Source organism: Rousettus aegyptiacus, unplaced genomic scaffold, assembly GCF_014176215.1.
Source record: "Rousettus aegyptiacus isolate mRouAeg1 unplaced genomic scaffold, mRouAeg1.p scaffold_m13_p_14, whole genome shotgun sequence".
Lineage (NCBI taxonomy): Eukaryota > Metazoa > Chordata > Mammalia > Chiroptera > Pteropodidae > Rousettus > Rousettus aegyptiacus.
The window spans coordinates 53,053,980-53,073,596 of record NW_023416289.1 but is presented as its reverse complement, the minus strand read 5'-3'; the positions used below and the strand labels follow the sequence as shown (position 1 = coordinate 53,073,596).

Below are 19,617 nucleotides of genomic sequence, written 5' to 3'. Positions count from 1 at the left end.
AGTGGCAGGGGGGCAGAGCTAAAAGAATTATCAGCTGAGTGAAGATTAAAATGAGTTGCGTGGCAAGGACAGAAATTCCTTCCTTTTTCATCTGTTTACTGTGAATAATGCTTCTCGGTTTTTATATTTATAAAAATGGAAAATGGGAATAGAATTGATCCTGAACTTCCCTTACTTTAGCAATGCATAATGTTTATTAATAAATACATAAAGTATTGAAATACATAAGAGGTGTATTTCTAAAAAACATTCTACTTGTATTTCATATTCACCAAAAGTTGTCATGTATATGCAGAATTTTGATCCACTGCCTATTTCTGTGTATTACTAATAATTGTAATGATAACTCAATCCAAAAACTCTTAACGTCTAGAAACTTACGGTCATTGGACATTAAAATTTAATCTAAATCTTCATACATATTTTTGTCACACTGAATTATGATAAAGTGGCTAATAAACGGCTTTCATGCATAAAAACATAATACATAAGGACAAAATTTGGTAGAGTAACTGGAATGAAAATACAAATTCAAGAAAAAGGAACCATGTAAAAATGTCTAAGCGCTTGTTCGTGTGTTTAATAGATGATATATCAAATTGCTCGGTATTTAAAGTTCATTAGATACATTAAAGGAATGATGTGTTTTTTAATACCAATATTTACAATATTCTGAAAATAGCATCGCTGGCAACTATTTAAAATGTCAAAAATTGTAGATGGCAACTTAAAATATGGAAGAGGCCTATGTGGTTTTTCAAAACTCTTTTAGGGGCATAAACGTTTGAAGAGCACAGATCGGGAGACTGAGGATCAGTGGAGCCAAGTCTGGGGTCCTGGTCATCTGGATAAACTCCATCATCCCCTAAGGCTGAATCACAGCCACCCTCAGTCTGCTGGCAGTATGAGGGGAGAGGACGCGAAAAGGGGGAGCGAAAGCAGCAGCCTCACCCCTGGCCGGGGTGCCTGCCTGAAACGCCCCAACCCCTTTTCTTGCATTCAGGTCTTCGGCCCTCGCCCGACACCCTGCCCTGAGTAAGCGGAACTGAAGACGCTGACAGCGCAGTGGCGAGGGGCTCTCAGGTTCCGGCTCCCACTGGGCGACCTGCCAGCTCCCCGCCCACCCACCCTCAGTCATCCCTCCTCTTCTGAGCCGGCCCCTCCTGGACGGGGAGGGAACCCACTGCTCTGGGTCAAAGACAAACGCATCGAGCTCAGGCCTCTGCGTCGAATGACACAGAGAAGGACGCGGTTGGTGGGTTCCGAACGCCACACAGCAGCGTCTTCGCTCCCAGAAGCTCCAAACGCCCGTCCTCACGTACTTCTCTGAGAGTATAAAGCAGACGGAGTGACCCACATAGTCCAGACAAAGGAACCAAGACCCAGCAAAGGTGAGCAGATGCAGATTCACAGATCACGCTGTTTCTGGAACCAACGGAGGGATTCGAGCTTCCACTGCAGCACCCACTGGCACGGGCCGAGGCAGAATCTTGAAGCAGATGAGAAGGGGGTGGCTTCCGAAGAGCTGTAAAAACTCCGCCACATACATGCAGGGCAAAGTGGCTTAATCGGAAGATTATCGTAAAGATTGACACCCATGGTGCAGACCCTCATTTTTTATGTATCCGACTCCAACATCCCTGGCTGCATGTCTCAGCACACGGAAGAGACACCCTATGCCTTAAGAAAAGAATGACAGGCTTAGCATCTGCTTGCTTCGTCCCCTGCAAAGGCCCTTGGTTTCCCATGCACCCCAGTGGCTCTGCGGGTGTGAGGGGAGCAGCAGCCAGGGCGGGCGGTCACCTGGGACAGTGCCGGCAGCCCCCACTCTTGCTCCTGCGGGCCCGAGGACTCCACGCACGTGGGCCGCACACACACCAGCATTCGCTGCGTTTAGTGCAGATGCACACGCTCATGTGTCCAGGGAGAGAGGGTTTACACGAACATGCGTGTCTGTGACTGCACACGCACGTGCACACGGCCACACGCACACACAGGCCTGTCCATCAGGCCCTCACCACACGGAGTTGGTGACATCTTAGTTGGACAGCTCCTGGAATAAATGGCCTAAATGTAGGAGAAAAGGCCCAAAGTCCTCTTCCAAAGTGTCCTGTCTCCAAGACAGTAAAAATAAATAGTTTCGCTGAGAACCAGTGGGTTACCTTAGCTGACAGCTTCAAAACTTGCCAGATTGACATAGCCCTTCTTCCTGGAATTAACCCTCCTCACCGCCCACGCCTCCAAAGACTGGGCCTTCTTAACAGCTCTGTCTACACATGTATGGGAAGCAGCCAGAGCCTTATAAGGGGCAGTCGGCCTCTGGGAACTCTCCCCAAGCCTTCCCTCTCTCCTCCTGCCCCCTGCTCCCTCTCCCTCACTCGCCCCATGTGGCCATGCAGAGTTGGGAATGCTGGATTTTCAACCAGCTCTTCACCTCTGCCCGGCCCTATCTGCTCATTCACTAGGCACATCGCTTTGCTATCCGAGGCTATGTTCCCCGCAGATGCCCTGTGGTGTTCCTGGCTTATCTTTGGGAGACCAAGCCCACCTGTAACTGCATCCACTCCACCTCCCCAAATCCAAGTTCATCAGACTCTCCACTGTGAAAGCAGAGATTCAACATAAAAGCTGTGCTCATGAACACCGCAGGCTAAGAAGGGCCTTGGAAATCCCCGAGCCCGCCTCCAGACATGGAAACCTTGGCTGGAAGACAGACGGCCAACTGCCCAAGCTCACCAGGACTCTAAACGACACGGAACTGACCTCTCCAGAACTCGTGTTCTGGTTTTAACGTAAAAGTCTCCGTAGAGAATGGCATCCCCACAGGAAGATATTCAGATTGGAAAGATACAGATCGAGTTTTACAAAGTTTCAACTTCATTTCTGTCATTTCCTTCTTTCCCTGATGCTCACAGACCCTGGGTCGCCTGCTGGAGCTCTATGCCGCTCCCCCACCCCAATATGTGGGCGGGTGCCTGAGGGAGGCATTAGTGTGAATATTTGTTTGACTTGGATGTACAATACATGTCTGCAATCGCAAATGCGAGTCCGTCTGCGGCTTCACCCTGGTTATGGAAACTCTGTAGATGAACCCTCTCCACAAGGGTCTGAGTTTTCTGCAGTGACATCAGACTTCTGACTTAAGAAAGCAGAACTGTGTGCCTTCCCTTTGCTTCTTGGCCTTTCCCCAGCCACGCAGGACAAACTACTACCCAACTTCCTGCAGCAGCTGCTGAAGCTCTCAGCCCCAGGTTGAGGAGGCGCTGGGAACTCTTTGGAGGGGAGGTGCCCGGGAAACTCACAACAACATCATCATAGCATTGCTCCTTGCGACAGTTTATGCAAAAGACTGCCGTTTGGTGCCATCTCAGAAGGACGGCTGTCTCAGGCTGAGCCTCTAGCCCCAGGATCAGGAAAAACCTTGGTGTCTTCTGAAAATACAAGAAGCTTATAAGAGCCCACGGCTCAGCGGTGTGAGCCTGGAGGACAGGTGGGCACTCGGTGGGTCTCCCCACTCCCCCTCACATAGAGTGGCATCCGCCTGGAGCAAGTTCTCAGAAGGAAGCCTCCAGAACACACGCCTTCTGGAACGTCCCCTTGTTTCCTGCTTTCCGAATCCTGCCTAAGTGCTGGCACTCATTCTGGGACCTCGCTGCCCCTTACTGCCCCAAGCAATATCTTTTTTTACAGAGCAGACATTGCAGGCCCAAAGATGTGGTTTGACAAATCACTGGGCCCTTGTTTTCTTTTCCGAATGCCCAGACTTGGAGCCTCCTGGCTGCACTCAAATCTACTTGTGGAAATAAACTTTAGGGCTGCTGCGGGAAGAGCTCCCTTCACTGAGCAGAGCTGGAGAGCTCGGCTCAGACCAGGGGGTCACACGGGATCTGGAGTGTTCCATTCAGACTCCGAGTACTTGCTACACATGAAGACACATGGGTGAAAGAAGGTAAGAGAATAAAGTGCCCCTGTGATAAAGCTAAATTTTAATTTACCCTGTACAGCTCTGGTGCTAACAGGTTTCAGTTTAGATTCAGATTTATTTAGTAAAAAAATCAAGGCACTCCCTGTGAACCAGACTGACTTGGCTAAATATTGAGATGCTATAAAAAAAAAAAAAAAAAAAACCCTGAAAACTATAACAGATATTGGAAATGTGTGTATAAGTTGAGGAAACAGAAGGTCCAAAGGAACGAAGGGGATAATTATAACTCAGCCGATGCCATTGATGGGCTAAGCAACCTTAGGGAATTTATTTAACCTCTGGAAGACTCAGCTTCCAGTGTGTAACATGGGGGTAATTCATCTACACAGAGCCCATTCGGAAACTAAATGAGACGTTAAGGGAAAGAGGCAAAGCAGGTTTTCCACACACATGCACGTATGGAGTACTCTGACTCTAAATCTTTCTTGGAAAATGCTAATTTCTCAATGCTAATGTCTATGTTTATTGTAGAGCACGTCCCCATTTCTCCAGGGGCCTGGACGTCCCGCTCAGTGACTCTTTCGGGAAAGAAGTACCATCCCCAATTTGCAGAGAAGGAAACCAGCTCAGGAGTGGAGTGTCGGCGAGTCCGCAGCAGGCAGAGGCCAAGCTAAGGGTCAGTCCACTGCCACACTCCCAGTTCTTCTCACTGCCGGTTTTGTGGGTTCAAGACAATTCTTCCTACAAGCACTGACAGCAGCTTCAAGGGGCTTCCGGGATCTTTGGAATATTTAGCTGTTTCCAAAAGTAGGATTTAGATGCTCAGGACGAGCAGCTGGCCTGAGTCTCAGAGAAGACCATGCCGGGCTGGTTGGACCATGGTGGTCTCCTCTGGACTGGGCTCAATGAGTGCACAGCCTGTGAGCACAGCCCCATGGCTGGGGGAGGGAGGGAGGGAGGGAGCGAGTAAGCAACACGATTTGAATTTTAACAAGCAAAGAATGAGAGATCTTTTTCTTCGAAAGGCAAATCCTGCGGCCATCCTCCCAGAGAGAGTAGTAACAACAGAACTTCCCATTGAGAGAATAACCCACTCGCCTTACGATGATATGGCATCAGACTCTTTCTGCATGGTTTTAGTTCGTCTACAACCTCTTCTGGGCCTGGCTTTCCATCCACCTGCGATGGTGGGGGGACGTCAGCTGTCCTTATGACTGATGGATTACTCTCCACAGCAGAAACCTGCCGTCGATGGCTCCGTCCCCAGGCAAAGGGAAGCTGGAACAGCATCATGGGACATGACCTATGAAACATGCAACTCCTCCTCAGACTAGAAGTGGCCTTGTCTAGCTTCTCTGAGCTGGAGGTGAAGTTCAAATGTGTCTGCTGACTAGCAGCAGGACCAGCTCCAACGAGGGCAAGGAGGAGGTAAACCGTGTGGGACTTTTTCTACGCCCAAAGCTTTTCTTGGGAATTGAATGCCCCTCTTCACCCAATGGGAAGCAGGATTCTTCTGAGTCATGAAACAAGACCCTTTAGCTCTAAAGGAAGTCAGGACACTTGGCGCCTGAGAGAAGCGAGCTCGCAGATCACTTGCTAGCCCTCTGGCAGGACAACAAACGCGAAGCAGTGGATACAGCCTTCCATCTTCATTTAAAAGGGGGGGAAGGGTTGGCTTAAAAAAACCAACAGGGTGAAGTTCTCGGGGAAGCTTGCGGCTGTGGGCGACGGTAGTCCAAGAACTCTGTGAACTGCAAAGCGATCATGATCAACGGCAGTGCGGGCCTCGACTCTTCTTATGCGTCCCAGCTTCCTAGTCAGCCCCTCCTCTGAGAAATCCCAGGAGAGGGTAGCGATGCACCCGGCCACACAGCCCTCACGGAGACCAGAGGCCGCTCCAGCCTGCGGGAGGGAGGCAGTATCTACGGGACGCCGTGGGATCGAGTGGAAAGAGTGTGAACTGAGACTTGGGGCATCTGAGTTCTTGCCCAGGTCTACCAGTGTGTCACCCTGTGGCTCTGGCACCCTGTGCTCCTGCTGGGTCTCGCCGTTCATGTCTGTCGTCACGACAGGGCTGCACCAGAGGACTGCCGAGACGCCTCTTCACTTGGACACTGCGTGAGATCGCCACAGCGAAATTTCTTATCTGAACCAATAAACCAAGAGCACTGAACAAAGGTTCATCTCACGGTTCCTCCCAGCATCAGTGGCTTCAGCAGGCCAACTGTCCAGAGGGGCATGCGTGTGTGTGTGTGTGTGATCTGGCTCACTCCAGGCCCGTGTGCTCACCTATAAAACTGGGAAGGCGAGGGAAAGGGATGGGCTAGTTGACCTTTAGGTATCGTCTAGTTCCAAAGCAGAGCGTGGATAACCTGCGGACATCCCCACCAGCACTGTGAGGACGTCTGCGTGCTGAGGCCCACAGCCCACTACTCGATGACTGGACCCCAAAGTGCCCTTTGGGTGTGGGGTATGAGCCAAGGATAGATAGACCCTCATGAAAGGGATGGAGGGGCTGACCCTCTCCGCACAGCGTCTGGCATCTCAGGCCACAATGGGAGGCCTGTAGCTGTGGGCAGCTCCTCTCCCCTTGTAAGCGAGCCTTTCTTCTTGGCTTCTCCTTCAAGGTCAAAAAGCGGGGGATGACCACTCCGAAGATGAACCCAGGAGAAGGTCTTAAATGAGAAGCCAGCTAGGGCACTTGGATGCTCTTTTCAAAGGCATTCCTACTCTCACAGTCATTCGCGTCTTCAAGAGCACAGAAGGAAAATTAGGGCAAGTCGGCTTCTTGTTTGCAGGCTCACGAAACTGGGATGAAGCGTCTTTCTTGGGGGGTCACCTAGTAGGGCCCCAAGAGGTAGAGCCAGGTTAAGAGCAGAGCCCTCATCCATATTTACTTAAACCTCTGGTTTCTCCCATAAAAGAGGTAGAAAGGGACAGCAGAAGTGGAAGGCTTCTCCCGGTGACCGGGGACGCAGAACAGCGACTTACTGAGAGTTTTATACTGTGCCCGGATCCGTGCTGAGTGAAAATGCAGTGCTTCCCTCAGTCCTCCCAATGTGCCCTGACTCTGGAAACTGTCACCGCCGAAAGGCTCGCGTAAATGAAGGAAGGAAGAACAGGGGCGGGGGGGCGGGGGGGGAACGGGCTCAGACGACTTTTGTGCGTTCGAGAGGCTGAAGAGTGAGAGAGCCGAGCCGCACGCCTCCATTATTCTGACTCTGAAACCGGTGTTCCTTTACACCACCCATCTTCCGTTCTCACGCGTTTTCAATTTGAAAGAAGACTCACCGGCAAAAAGTGCTTTTTAAGCGACATAAATTGATGGGTGAGGGTGGCAGATCTTGGAAAACGTGACAGAGATCCCAGAATTTGATTTCTATAAAAACATCCACAAAAGCAGAAGAAGGATTTTCATTCAGAAATATCTACATCTACAGACGTCGTGAAGCTGAGACCGGCACCAACCCATAGAACGCTCGTCGAAACACTTCTCGTGGGCGGCGTGGAAAAAGCAGGCAGTTGTGGGCTTTGCTTCCTCAGCCTTTTTCTTGCAGCTTTTCTCTGTGTAATGACTGGCCTGACTCCTGCAGAAATGACAGTGAGTATTTCATGTCTGGTCAGCTGGGCTTGCTGATGGCGAGGCCCCTCGATGAAGACAGGTCCTTTGTCACTGATCATCCAGGGCTCGGATAATCTGTCCAAGTGCTCTAGCATTTATCATCATAATCTTCAAAATTCATTAGCCTGATTGTTTGGAAATCTATTTCCCATTAACGTCTCTTTCTCTAAGATTATCCTCTCAGGCAGAAAAAGAGGAAGACAGAGAGATAGAGGGATGGCAGGAAGGAGGAAAAGCAACAAATGTCAAGGCTGGTGACTTATTTGGGTCTTAGAATTAAGCCACACCAGAAATATTTCCTAACTCTGGATTTTCTGAATATTGACACAATACATTGGCTTTTTTTGCTTAAGCTAGCTGGGGTTATGTCTTCTGTCACTTGCAGCTGAAAGGATCTTGATCTAACACTCCAAAATTCGACTCTCAAGTTCATCTCTATTTCTAGGAATAAAATGCCTATTTCCAGTAATGAACCTAAGAAGAAAGACTCAGAGAGATCCCAGAGGCCCGGAGAGAAACCAGTGTGCCCAGCCAGGAAGGAATTGCTGCCTGCCTTCTGTCACCTGCCTCCTCCTCCTTTGACACCCTGCACAGCAGCACCCACATCCAGGACTTCACCTGCCTTAAAGCACACAGCGACCCAGGGACCCAGGAACCCAGGGACCTGGTTTATAGCCTGTGCTTGTCATGCCAGCGCCTGAGCCGAAACCTTTCCTTGAACAGCTGCATCCAGCCTTCTTCGGCCAGGAAGTCGCATCAGACATCAACTTTCCATCAGGGTTAGCCACAGGTGCCAGGATGGGAGAAGACAGCAAAAACCAGAGGAACTGGCTGATGCTCGAGAGAGGCGGGTACCGGCCCAGCCGACCCAGGCGAGAGAGAGAGCAGAGCTCACTCTGCCCCTGCCAGCATCCCAGAGCAGGGCGGCCTGTCACGATTCTTCAGATGCATGGATTTCTCATGAGTCATTTGTCCCAGAAGAATTACAGACACAAATAGACTTGACCAACTTTGAAGATTTTGAACGAGGACTGTAGACTCTCATCACAGAGACTGGGGCAACTGCCCTGGTAGGCAGCCCTGACGGCAGAGCCAGAGCGAGGTCCTCCCCGCTCTTTGCCACCCTCCCCCGGACACCCACAGCCCTTTCAAGTGAGGACCCGGGCCCCGCCCGTTCCAGGCCGCCCCCATCATGCTGTATGGGGGCTCACTCCTCATCTGCAACATCTATTTTCAAATTCTCAGAGAGCAAAATGCTAAGGGACCTAGACATTCAATGATTAATTACCACGTAATGGGCAGAGTTCCCATCTCTGGATAAATCTCCAGATGCGAACCCCGAGGACTGGCCCCCGGAACACACGACCAATTTCTCTGAACTTACAAGGCTATGACGGACCACATAATTCAGAGGTCTCCCCCACAGGAGAATGTATTAGGTTCCCCCCAAAAGACCTTGACGATCTTAACAGTCTTGAATTGTAAGACCTGACACAGCAAGACTTGGGTGGGGAGCTACACCCCCGGGCTCCGGCCATGCTGCTATGAAGGCGGCACCCAAGACCGGGTGTCTGGGCAGCTTCCTGGGCAGTGGCACTTGGCCACATGCCCTCACAGGTGCGTGTCAAAGGCCTGGGCACTGTCCGTCCTGGAATTAAGACGTACCTTGGATGTGTGAGTGGCAGGGTGGGCCTTAGGTGACCAGAGAAAGAAGAAACAGCTTTGTTAACTTGAAAAATAATCAGTGATTTGTAGCCTTTACCCCTGTGCCTAGCGGGGACTCCCCAGAACACGTGGGTGCAGAACAGAGAAGCCGAGCGGCGTTGGGACGGGTCGGCGTCTTAGAGGAAAGGCTAGTCTGCTGGCCCGTTCGTTCTGGCCAAGGAGGGGACGCAGAGAGATACATCAGGGAAGAACAGCCCCTGGAGGGAGATGACTGGCGCTTTGCTCCTTATCCCTCTGGGGCCAAGTGACAGAGGGGAGCCAGACGACAGGCCAGAAGCGGCAGAGAGCCGGGGCTCAAAGGGGTTGCCAGAACCAGCAGTTAGAAGACCACGCAGAGAGACATGCAAGAGCCTAGAGGATACAGTCCTAAGTGACAGTGACGTTGAGACGGTGAGGCAAAGCCTTGGTAAATGTCAGAGTGGTGATTCCTTTCTGTCCGTGTGACACGTATCGTAAAACTGAAGGGGGCGCGGCCTTGATGCGCACTGAGGCCTCGGGACAGGCGCGTTTTGGAAGTCCAAGGAAACAGCGGCATCGCAGGAGGAAAGAGCCTCCCTCAGCATAAAAGGAGGACGGGAGAAAGTCACCGACATCCCAAAACAACCCCTCGCCTTGCTATGGCAGCCCTCTCTGGTGCGCACAAAGGGTGGTTTGCTGGCCACACGACCTCAGTAAGAGCTCATCTTATGCGTATGATGAGATGCAAGTATATGAATGTCTATTACAAATAAATACAAGGTCACACAGCGATGCTGATGTTAAGTGTAACCATAATAAGATGTTGTCCACAGACATCCTGCTTCTTGCTAATAAAGACGGGGTGAGGTTTGTGGGTTCCATTCACAAACACAGGCAGGAAGCGTAGGACTCTCTTCGAAGTCAACTCCGCACTCAATTCCCCGTCAAAGGACCTTTGCCCAGGCTCAGACCTCTGCATGCACCGTCCCCACCCCGACGATCCCCACACAGCCCCATGCACTGCCCCTTCTCCCAACATGCGTGCCACCCTCCCCCCCACGGGGACGCCGACGCAGTCAATCAGGTCAAGCCCCACCTCTTCCCAGCATGGGAGCCACAGCTGGGAAGGGGTGACTTGCTCCCAAGCCCGGAAGCTTTGCATGCCTACCCCCACCCCCCTATCCCCGACAATGACACACAGAGAAGCAGTAGAAGTCGGGGTGCCCTCATGCTCAGTCGGCAAAGACATCCACGGCCACCCCAAGACCCCTGCTGCCCCGATGCGGCCGTGCACGTCGGCCCCTTCGCAGGACCTCGGGGTCACCCAGTGAGTCCTCTCTCCCGTTTCTTTCTCCCACTTCTGCCAACTGGCACCCATGGACGGATGCTGAGACTAAAGGGTAGGGCCGGGTTGCAGACTTGGTGCGACCTGGGCTTAAATCCAAGCCCCACGACGTCCTAGTCCCGCGTTCGAGCACCGGTGTCCTAATCTCTGAGGGCAACGAGGATAACTCCTGGATGGGAACGGAACGGGCTAATTCAATCGGCTTACTCACAGGCCCTGGCAAAGTCCACGACTGGTGTAGGCGCTCGGCGACCATCCCCCAAGGACACCAGATGGAAGAAGGAAGGGCCGCAGGATAAACTGAGGGGCCAGTGCAAGTCAAAGACTGACGGACTCTCTAGGAGACAGTCCCCAAGGGCATGAATCCAGAGCCTTAACCACCTCCCGATGCCCTCGGGGATGTTGGCGGGAGCCAAAACCAAAATCTGGCAGACCGATGCCACGGCCACCTGATTCTCCTTGTGACTTCTGTCATCCCAAAATTTATCAGTATTTCCAGCTTTGGACTCAGAATGTCCAGATCTGACTTGTTTCAGAAAAATTTCTGGCAAGCCACGGAAACCCTCCTTGGCTGAATTAAATACTAAATAAACTGAAGAAGACTGTATTCTTTAAGCCATTCGGTAGTTTTTGCCTTTCTGTCTGAAACTGCACATACACACATGACACGGCCACCGCCGAACACTTCCATTCCTCTTCTCCGCTCCGGTTTTCTTCTGAGCACCTATCATTCTCGAACATACTATGTACAGTCTACTTCTCCTTTATTTTCTGCCTCTCTTAACAAGGGCAGAGGTTTCTGTTTCATGCACGGTTGTGTCTCTAGTACTGAGAAGAGTTCGTGACGCACGGAGAGGATGACTTGTGCCCCATTTTACCAGGGAAGGTCCGGTGTCTGTCTGTGGGATCTATGCGATTATTAATGGCTTCCCTTTTTATCCTCAGAACAGTTCGAGTTGATTAGTGATATACGACCAAATGTACAGAGTCGATTAGTAATAAATGTTTGTTGAATTTAATTGACCAATTTGACCAAATCGATACTTGAATTAAATCCGTCAACACTTCAAACCAAGAGTTTTACCCCGATGTGAATGAAATGCATCTGATGGTTTAAAAGCATAAGAAGAGACTGATGAATCCCCTGTAATATTCCTGTTTTCAAAATTCCCACGAGGCTAGCAAGCAGATTCATTCTGATCAACTCCAGCTATACACAGCTGTTAGCGTTGAAAACTCCTAAACTTTAACACCGTTATTAGTGACAGGGTCGAGAGGAGGTGCCCATAAAACGTGATCCTGAGAGAGCTGGGGCGGCTACCCCTGATTTGCCTCCCCCGACCAGGCCACGAGGGGCATGGGTGGGACGGCAGGCACCTGCGGGTGACCACAGCATTGGGACAGCCCCCCGTGAGCGTGCAGAGGCTTCTCACTTAAAAAGGAGCTCGGCCACGCTCGGCCAGTGCCGGGGACCAGCGTCTGCCCGTGAGGAAGAGCCTCGAGATGGCAAGCAGGACTGGGGGCTGCCTAGTCTGGGCAGGACTTTTAAGGCCGGATAGGTAAACTTTGTGTCTGTAATATCCCAAGGGGACCGTTTCCTAAATGGAAGGAAATGGTCCCCAGGCAAAAAGGCGGGGGGAAGCCTTGCGACCTGGTCTGAGGACAGAGGCAGGCAGACGGAGCTGCTGCAGCTCCGCGGGGTGCCCACCGCCATGCCAGAAATTCCCGCGGACGTCAACGCAGGGCGGGGAAAGGCCTTCCCGCAAGTGCTCGGGGTCACGACTCGGTCCCCAACATCACATTTCTCAGACCGAGCTCCCCCAGAGATCGACGGGGAGATCTCCTGCAGACCGTGGGGCATGCTTGGTTCCTTAGCGGGACTGCAGGCACCCGAGGCAGACTCAGAGCTCAAGCTCACACTCCCGAAATGCAAGGAAGCAGCCAAATCACCGTCCATGCAGGGCCTCCGGCCTCCGCCACGCACGCGGGCCGGGGCGGAAGCCTCGGCAGCCGCCTCGCCTCTGGCGGGCCCCCCGACGTGCGCCTGGTGCCAGCAGACCATGGTCCCTCTGTCCCCACCATGCTTTCTCCCCACGAGACACCTCAAGCACGTCCATGGCTCTGGCAAGAGACTTCCAGGGACGCTACGTGGTGCCCCGAGGGGTGGGACCAGCCCCGGCCCATGGCATTCCTTCCCGAAGCCTGCGAGCCGTCCCTGCGTGTGTGCGCACTGCCCTGCCCGGCCCCCGGGCCCCGCAAACGAAATCCAGACTCACTGCGGAAGCTGCCGGCGCCGCTAGCCTCTGCCGCTGCCATGGCACGCTGACCGGGCCCTTCTGACAGCGAACGGGGCAGAGAGCAGGGTAGGGGAGAGAGAAGACAGGGATGAAGGCAGAGGAAGGAAGCACGGAGGACAAAGAAGGGAGGAGAAGGGAAGCGGGTGTAGCTTTAGCCGAGTGGCATGTCTCCCCTGGGTGCAGCCTCCAGACACCTCTCTCACGCCCCCAGGGAGAGAGGCTGGGCACATCGGCCCATGTCTGAGGACCCGCCAGAGGCGCCCCCCACGGCTCAGCAGACGCATGGTCACAGGACACACGGCCCCCACTGTCTGGCTCTGTGAGCCACCGAGACAGAACCGGCGTCCCGCTGAAGGCTGAGTGTACGCCCCACGAGATCGGCCGCCCAGACCACTACTGTTCAGAAAGGAAGTGGGGTGTATCTTGACTGCTTACCCCCTTAGCTCAGAAAAAGAGCACCTTCTCCAAAGCTTGTGAGGGGAATACCTGTCTTTCCTGCCTTCAGCCGAAAAATCACGGAATCACCACCACCTGTCAGGGCTTCTCTCCCAGGTGCCCCTCCCGGCAGCCTTTCCAGCTTGGAAAGGAAGCGAGCTGGCCGACGCCACCTGCGTAGAGCAGCCTCGGCCACCTCCTCCCTGCCATCACCGGAGGCAGCGTGTCTGGTCCCCATGACCACACGGGGAATCGCACTTCCCCCAAAAGGCCTTTTGAGAGGTGGGGGAACATTAGGCTGCCTGAGAGAAGGGACCTGAGGTGACTGAGCAATGAAACTTTTAAGCACCTGCTAGGTCAATGGCTGAGCACAGAAGACACGACACACAGGCCCTGCTCTCAGGCGGCCCAGGGGCACAGGCAGCGGCTCGGGAAGGGCCCGAGGCAGCAGCACGTTCACGAAGCGGCACGTCGGGGTGTGAGAGCCAACAGGGCGTCAGCGCTGAAGACGATGAAATGGGGGCCACTGGGTTTTGATGGCGGTGAGGAACAAACAGGGAGAAAGAACGACGAAGGAGGTAAATGAGAGAAAAGACAGACGGGAAATTGGGAAGAGAAGATGATGTGGGCTGGACTGTGTCCTTCCTACGTCCCTCCGCCTGCCCCGGAACCCACCGTGTCGAAGTCCTGGCCCCTAGAACCTCGAAACGTGACTGTAAGTGGACACTGGGTCTTTAAAGAGGTAATGGCGGTAAAATAAGGCCACGTGGGTGGGTCCTAATCCGATACGACCAGTGTCCTTAAATGAAAAGGAAATCTGGACGCAGACGTGTAGACAGAGACGTGGAGGAGACGGCCGTCTAAAGTCAAGGAGAGAGGCTCAGAAGAAAGCGGCCCCGCCAAACCCCGACCTCAAACTTCCATCCTCCGGACTGGGATAACGTTGGTGTCTGCTGTTTAAGCCACCTGGTCTGCGGTACTTCATTACGGCGGTCCCAGCGCATGTATGCAGAAGGCTCCATGCAGTGTTAGAAATGAGCAAGTGCCTGGGAGGAATGGGGGGGGGGGGGCCGGACCGGCCGGGCTGGGACTGAGGGGGCTTCCAGGGCACAGAGCGGTCGAGGGCCCTGCACGCCAGGGCCAGACATTTATCGCTTTGAGAAGTGAGGAGTCACGCAAGGCTCTTAAACCAGCAGGTAGAAAGATGGCGAGTTTGGGGATAGGGGTGGGAGGGCTCTGAGAATGAAGAGGCGTGCGCTGACCCAAGGACTGGCCTGAGCAGGGTGTACCTGAGGGCAGTTCGTGCCAACAGGCAAAGAACAAGTGACATCGAGGTGCCGTAGAGAGACATGCCCCAGACGCTGGCGAGGAATTAGGTATAGGCGATTAAGAGAGGTTCAAAAACAAGTGCCCCCTGGGGAACCTCCCAAGAGAGTGTTTATCGAGGCTAAGGGGCTGCTGAAGGCAGCCTGTGTGAGAAGCAGGAAAGTGTCAGCTCCAACGAGCCAAGTTTCCACAGCCAGTGAACTCCCCAGGGGAGACGGATGGCTCATCGGATCAGACAGAGAGGAGGCGAAGGCAGAAAGATGCAAATTCAAACAGCTTCTGCACAAAAGCGAAGGGGGCCATAACCATGGGGGCGGGGGGGTGAAGGTTCCAAGGGAGCTGTCAAAAATAGCGGCACCCTAACTTTAAATGAGAAGGGGAGAAAAAGGATGAAACGGATGAAGTAGCCAGAAAAGGAAATACGTGGGGAGAAGGCGGGACCGAGGCACGGGGCGAGAGGGGTACGCAGGGGCAGGAACGGGGGAGCCACTAATAATGTCACTCAACAGACAGTTCAGAGGAGGGTTAGGCTTTTCAGAGGAAAGGCGTTTAAATGTTGCCAGGGTGAGATAATTAGTGACCCCCAAGATGCAGAGTCATTGAAGTGGTGAGATCAGAAGCCCCCAAATTAAGACAGAAGATGAAAGCGACCTATTTCAGAAGTCGAGGGGACAAATGGAAGTTGGAAAGGGCAGAAAGGTCAGAGGAAGATTTTTCTTTAATGTGGAAGAGATTGTGGATTTTAGAATAGAAAGGAGGGAGAAAGGCTCCCAGGCATCACAGCAGGACAAACACAGATGCAGAGAGAGGTGGGCTAGAGACAGGGCAGGTGACAGAGGGTGAGGTGTGAGGGACGTGGGAAAGAATGGAGACTCGTCGGCATGGGGATATGGACAGGAGAACCTGGCCTAACATCTGACAGCATCGCAGAAACATATCCTTGGCGCAGTTCCTCGCCTGTGCATAATAATGGCTCCTTTGTACCTGTCTAAGCACTTTCTACCACAGAGTTCTCTTCAGATTTCACAACTGAAACAAAGCAAACCGTTAGCATCTACTGCGATCATTCTCCTGTTCCATGCACGTGTCTCCAAAACGGCTCTAGAATGTGGTTCTCTGGATTCCCAGGAAGATCACCGGAGCAGAGAACCCGCGGCCCTATGTGGCAGTCCGGCGTATTTCACGGAGTACAGGTAACCGCCCGCGGCGCCGTGCTTCACCGGCTCGGTTTTCTGCAGTGCCGTCACCCTGGTGGGTACGGGGACCGGCTGCAGCACCCACGCATCGGACCAAGGTGACGGGAGGCGAACCCCCAGTGTATCTCTGAGTGGGATGAAACCCAGCTTTGCGACCTCTGAGCACCCCAAGCTGTGCCCAGAGCACAGTCCCAGAGCGGGCATTCACCAGGAGGTGCTCCTGTCTCCCTGGGGATTTCACTGAACTGGTATTTAAGGAACGCCTACCACGTACCAGACAGAGTTAGGAACAGGGATGTGTGATTGGTGCAGTAGAGATACGACGCTCTTTCAGAAATCCCAAGCTACTATGAGCAAATATGTGTCAACAGATGTTTTTGAGAATACATTTTCATAATAAACGTAAAAAAAATCACTTCCTACAAGTGATTTAGAGGTACCAGGATCACCCCAATCCGCACCTCCCCTGCCCTTGGCATCACTTCCACACTCTTCAGTCTCACTAAGTCCGTACTACATGTTGGGGCTACACTTGGCTTGAATCACCTCACCGCTGCTTGCTTTTCTACCACCCTGGAAACCCCAAGCTCCCCGGATTGAGGTCTCCTTGCTTGCTACGATGGCCGGCCCTCAGTCATCCCAAATGTTTGCCTCCTTTTTCTTGAACATCCTTGCCACACACCTTACTAGAAAAAAGAATCATGGAACTGGCTTGTTGTAGGCTCCCTCTTCTAACTCCAAACTGTACCTGGCCTCGTGGAGGCTGTACTATACTGGCACGCTATTTAAAAACTCTAGTCACAAATGACCGCATGGTCCTTTAAAAAACTTCCTTAGGAATCGGAACACTGAACCGAATTCGGAGTGTAATCTGAGGAATACTGACGAGCCTCAGAGCCTCAGTCTACTCGTCTTTAAGGAGGAATAGTAATACCTGGTCGACCTCAAAGAACTTTGATGATGATCTGAGAAGCGCCAGACCTGTGAGGTGGCAGACCGGCCTTCTGATCTTGCTGTACCACCAATTAGATGAATGAACTTGAGAATCACCTCCTCTCTCCCTCTTACTCTCTGGGGCTCAGTGTCTTCGTCTTTCAAATAAGTGGGTTTTACAAGATGACCTCCAAGTTCATTTCTGGCCGGGATTTCACAAGTGTGTCAGTGTAGAGTCTTTACCCAAATTGCATCCAGGCCTTTATAAAGGACTCTCAAAAAATGTTTTTGAACAAAAGAGGTCATTGTGTGCAGAAGAGTCCAATTGGGTGGAGTCATAGCTGTGGAATGACTATATTCAAAGAATGCTGATAACCGGACAAGCACTTGCGTGGGAGCAGGATTCCAGCAGAAAACCCCAGTCCTGGGCTATTCAACTTCTCAAAAGACTAAGAATGTTCTGAATGTCACTGCTGATACATTGATAAAAGTTGCCGATGGCACAGAGCTGGAAGGGCTATATCTAGACCACAAAAAAAAAAGCCTTGGCAGAGTAGAACAGAGAATCAAATCTACCAAGAACAGGGTTCCTGCCAACCCCCTTATGCTCACGGGAGACGTGGCCAGGTGGTCATAACACACCTTTTTATCGATTCTAAACGCAGTGGCCAAGTTCTCCTCATTACCCCCCCTGGGCACCCACTACCAGTCAGTCAGGATCGGTACGTGATTGACTTGCCATCCCTGGGGCATGTGATACCTGGCATCGAGGTGACTCGATTTACATGCAACCAATGGGGTCATTTTCTTTTTCAAAGGCCAAGGCAATTTAGTGACATGGAAAGCAAGAGACTCTAATAAAAAAGTGACTTTCAAGTATTTGGAAATGAAGAAAATACAATTAGTCTCTTAAGATCGGCATAAAATGGATGTACACCCAAGGAAGGGCATGTAAGAAGCATGAGTGGCTTCCAGGACACCATGGCTGGATTATACCCTGACCAACACAGATGAAGGACTGTGTTCCTCAGAAGGGTCCCTGGCTGGTCACAGAGGCCTGGAAGAGGAATGATGGCCATGTTTGTCCCTCTCCTGGTTTTGGTCAGGAGAGAGAGGAGGATTTAGTTGAAAGATGCAGAGTATTTCTGAACTTACTGGGAAGCCAAGGAACCCCCGTTATCAGATGGGTGTGCCAGTTTTTCTTAGCTGGATGTCCCTGACCGTTTGACTCATCTGACCCCGTTGCTCTGACTTCGTCCTCCATCAGCTCCCTTCTCAATATGAGTACGCTTTCCCATACGGAAAGTGGGAGTGAATGCTTTCTTCATACAGCCTGTGAATCATCTCATCCCCTGTGAGCGTCGATAAACTGTCCTGGTGCTAACTCCAGTCTCACGGGTGTTTTAATTATGACATCCTCTCAGGCCTCCTCACTGACAAGCAGATGTTTGGGTCTTTGGTGGGGAGTCGGATCCAGGGGTTTCCCCTTAGATGACACCACAATATCATCTAGATGGAGTTACCCAGGGTCCCCACATATTGACTGTTGGTGTCTGGCAAGTAGACACCTATGAGCATCCATTTAAACATGCCTAGGCCAGTAGGGGCATTCTTCCTTGAGCATTACAAACCCCTGGCATGAAGTTAAATATTTTTAAATTAAGCACTTTTATTAAGCACTTTTTAATGTGAAAAATCACTGTGATAAAGAAAAAAAATAGAATAGATTCCTCTGCCTTCAAAGGAACTTATGCTGTAGAGCTATAAGACATGCATGTTCCTGAATGAGTCAAGGACGTCATGGATGGATGGATGGATGGATGGATGGATGGATGGACGGACAGATGGATGGATGAATACAAAGATTGGGAAGCTGGGGTTTGACTCACCCCTTGGGTAAGGAAATGGCCAACTCCAAGAACAAACTGGGCCGCCAATCAAAGGTCCATCCTGGCTGTAGAGGCTGAAGAGCATGATTCACAAGGGAGGGCCAGCCAAAATCGTCACGGTAATTGACTGGTAGGAGAGATGGCATGCTGACCGCCCGTGCCAATCGACATGGGGACCGATGAACCTGACTCATTTTTGCAGAACGCACATGACCACTTATAAGCTGACTCTGCTGGTGGTAATATCAACAGTGGCGGCAATGAAGCCCAGAGCGCCCGAGCCAAGTGCTCGCAAAGCTCTTACCCATCCCTCCTCTCGTGTGACGCGCAGTAATGAGCAGCGACCACTGTGCTGTGTCTGCTACGAGAGAGCGGAGAGAGGACTGGACTCAATCCAGCCTTGTCTTTATCTGCAAGGCTCGAAAGCACATGAGCCTGGGCTTTTCTCTGGTGTGATGAGGAGTGGCCAGGGAAGGGGCTCCAATTCTGAAGATGTGTGTCTACTGTAGAATTCATGGTCTCAGAAGCTGGCTAACTTCTAATGGGTAAGCTCTTCCTCAGGCCAGCTAGAAATGCTTTCTCTTTCTTCTTGGCCTTCCAAGAGACCAATTCGAATGTCTACATGAATCCCGAGGAGTGAGAGGCTTCATTATTTACCCAGGTCTCTTAAGAGGCTTCTAGACCATCATGACTCAATTATATGGCTCTTCTCCCTTTCGATTTTAGTATCCCAGAACCAAAGACCACCATGGGAAATACCCTGGCTTGTCACTTAAAATTATTTAAAATTTCTTACATATAATTTCTACCTTATTCACTTACATAGAATAATAATTACCATCTATTGAGTGCCTAATAGGTACCAGACAATTTGCATACATTATCTGATTTAATCTTCACACAAAAAAGAAATTGTTCTCATTTCTTTTTTTCAGATGAGGATCTCAGGCTTAGAGAATTTAAGAA

At 51.6% G+C, this 19,617-nt stretch overlaps 1 protein-coding gene across 8 annotated transcripts in view; it reads right to left on the bottom strand.

Moving 5' to 3' along the window:
- Nucleotides 1–19,617, bottom strand: part of NTRK3 (neurotrophic receptor tyrosine kinase 3) — a 426,694-nt gene that overhangs the window by 10,805 nt on the left and 396,272 nt on the right. For 4 of the 8 annotated variants that reach the window (XR_004954339.1, XM_036231977.1, XM_036231978.1 and 1 more), the window contains one exon: nucleotides 12,852–12,911. The exons of the other annotated variants lie outside the window; for them this stretch is intronic. Coding sequence is in view for 3 of the 4 variants with exons in the window: in XM_036231977.1 (XP_036087870.1) it covers nucleotides 12,852–12,911 (60 nt within the window). In the remaining variant the exon portion in view is untranslated. The remainder of the gene's footprint in view (nucleotides 1–12,851; nucleotides 12,912–19,617) is intronic. 8 annotated transcript variants of the gene reach the window in all.